Source organism: Aplysia californica, unplaced genomic scaffold (assembly GCF_000002075.1).
Source record: "Aplysia californica isolate F4 #8 unplaced genomic scaffold, AplCal3.0 scaffold00440, whole genome shotgun sequence".
Lineage (NCBI taxonomy): Eukaryota > Metazoa > Mollusca > Gastropoda > Aplysiida > Aplysiidae > Aplysia > Aplysia californica.
The window spans coordinates 229,994-232,268 of record NW_004797710.1 but is presented as its reverse complement, the minus strand read 5'-3'; the positions used below and the strand labels follow the sequence as shown (position 1 = coordinate 232,268).

Genomic DNA, 2,275 nt, shown 5'->3' with positions numbered 1-2,275 from the left:
TCTCTCTCTCTCTCTCTCCTCTCCTCTCCCTCCATCCATCGTCCTTCTCGCTTGTCCCCCCCCTCCCTTTTCCACCTCGTTATCTCGAGTCAAGACTCCACTTCCTTTTGCATGGTCTAGCAAACGTAAGATAATGCATAATATTATCAAAAACACATATAATAATACATGGAAAGCTATTTTATTCAGGGTTTTTTTCTAATTCTCTTTGTTGTCTGTGCTCCCCAATATTGACCTTTTGTCCCGTTCTTGCAAGAGTAGCCTATAAGAATATAATGTGAGCAATAGCCGCTAATAAGCTTCTAAAGACATCTTGCGACTGATGAAACAAGCGTGACCCTAGAAAAGCGATTTGTTTTTCTTTAGAATCACTCCATTCATATTTCCAAGGCATATCATGTACATTTACATATATAAATGAAAGTTGTTGGGGTTTAAAAAAAAAATCATTGGGAAGCAACTGGTTAAGCCATCTTTGTGAAAACTAGAAAAGACACGTAGGTTTTCAGCATTCATGTTTTGTATAGCACGGTATGGGTTTAAGACATTATCTATCTACACATCGTAGCTATACGATAGGCTGACATTAGGTTTATGTTGAAATAAATGTACCTGATTCCTTACCTCTCTCCCTACTTCCACATTGCCAGGTCCCTGAAGAAATCGGGAGAGCTTTGGAGCCAGACCAGGAGTGAACTCCTTGCGCAGTAGGCAAATATCATCGACGAGAGGCTTCACCACAGCTGCGTCTCTACTGGTATACTTGGCGGACCAACAGCGAACGAGGAAAAACTCAATCTGATAACAAAACGAGGTCCAGTGCTGGAACATCAGCATTATTTTAGCGTAAATCGATGGACGCAACGGAGTTTTCACACGAAAAAAAGAATACAACTCAGATGAAACTTGGAAAGACTGTATGTAACCTTTTCACCTGCTGTGCCAGTGCCATTTGTCTTGGAAAAGTGAGGTTAATTGTACCAAATGTGTTAACTATGTCACAAACACGAGTTCGAGGTCCAAAAGATTACAAAACACCAGCAACAATTATAAATCTTTCGACGAATTTATTATTTTCAGAATAATTGGAGAAAAAACAACCCAAACCATAAGAGCTCTGAGACAGCCTGGAAGCACAAAATACGGATTCGACATACAGCTGTGTCAGACTGAATCCCCGTGTCACTATCTCGTTATGGCATTCGTCACAATGTAGCAGGCTCGGTGAGGTGATGTCTTTATCTTGTAGATGAATAAACAGATTTTGCAAAATCAGTAATGATGTCTGTATGGTTGTTTTATGGGATCAAATACAACTGCTGTGCACGAACTGTCTTTAAAAACTTACTCAAACATAACCTAATAGGGACAATGCTCATGCTCTTGCTCATTTCCGCGCTAAGCGTGAGTAGTGCCCACTAGCCATGGGAAGCTCACCAGATAATGCGCCCAGTATGCTACATCCGCCACTCCCGAATCAGTGCCATTTTAATTCAGTTACGACTAAGATAATATAGATGTAATATTTCCGCCCCGCAATTTTTTTTGTTTGTGTGTGTGCATTCCATAATTCGCCATATCGCTTTTATCTTTGGGGCTTAGGTTCGGTGCATGCTTAACTTACTGTATTCCTGGAAGCAACAAAATCGACTGAGGCTGCCTCTCTGCGCTGGTAACCTGGTTGTCTTACTAATCTTACCAAAAAAACCCCCCAAAAAACGGCGTCTGTGGTCTCGCCGTTTAGCGCCTCGATGTCGTACACAGGAAACCCGAGTTCGGTTCCCGATTGGGAAGACATTTTTTTCAAGTATCTCGGTCTTTCTGCTGGAATGATCCTTCTCAGCCCGTGTTGACCCTGACAGTCAGCCAGTCAGGGTTGGAAGCTCGCTTCCTATTGATCTAAATTGTGTCAACTTTAAAACACCTACATCAAAAGATAATATTGATAAAGTAATAAACTTGCATTACAATACAGGGAACTTTGAACTGGGTTTAAGTGGGTGCCACATTTTTCACTCTCGGAATGTTTCGATAACAGGTCCAACAGGAGCTTGCACATATGTGAAACTTGGGGAAATGCTTTTGGACCCATTTCAACATTAATTTGTAATTGATGGACAGCCCACAGGGTCAGATGAGGGCTTTGTGTCGTTTCTCCACGACTACATGTACTTTCTAAGGCAAAAGGATTTACATCTCAGAACTTTTTATATTTGGTCATATAATGTAATCTCATTGTCTACATAAGAATTTGTCAGTAAATGCTTTCTGCCCC

General features: G+C 41.1%; 1 protein-coding gene across 1 annotated transcript in view; it reads left to right on the top strand.

Annotated features, from left to right (window-relative positions):
- The window catches only part of LOC101848226 (fatty acid desaturase 2), a gene marked incomplete in the record, with an annotated part of 12,389 nt that extends 11,110 nt beyond the window's left edge, over nt 1-1,279 (top strand). Inside the window, 1 exon segment of the mRNA XM_013086151.2 lies at nt 651-1,279. Coding sequence (XP_012941605.1) covers nt 651-711 — 61 coding nt within the window.
- Nucleotides 1,280-2,275: the final 996 nt, after the last annotated feature.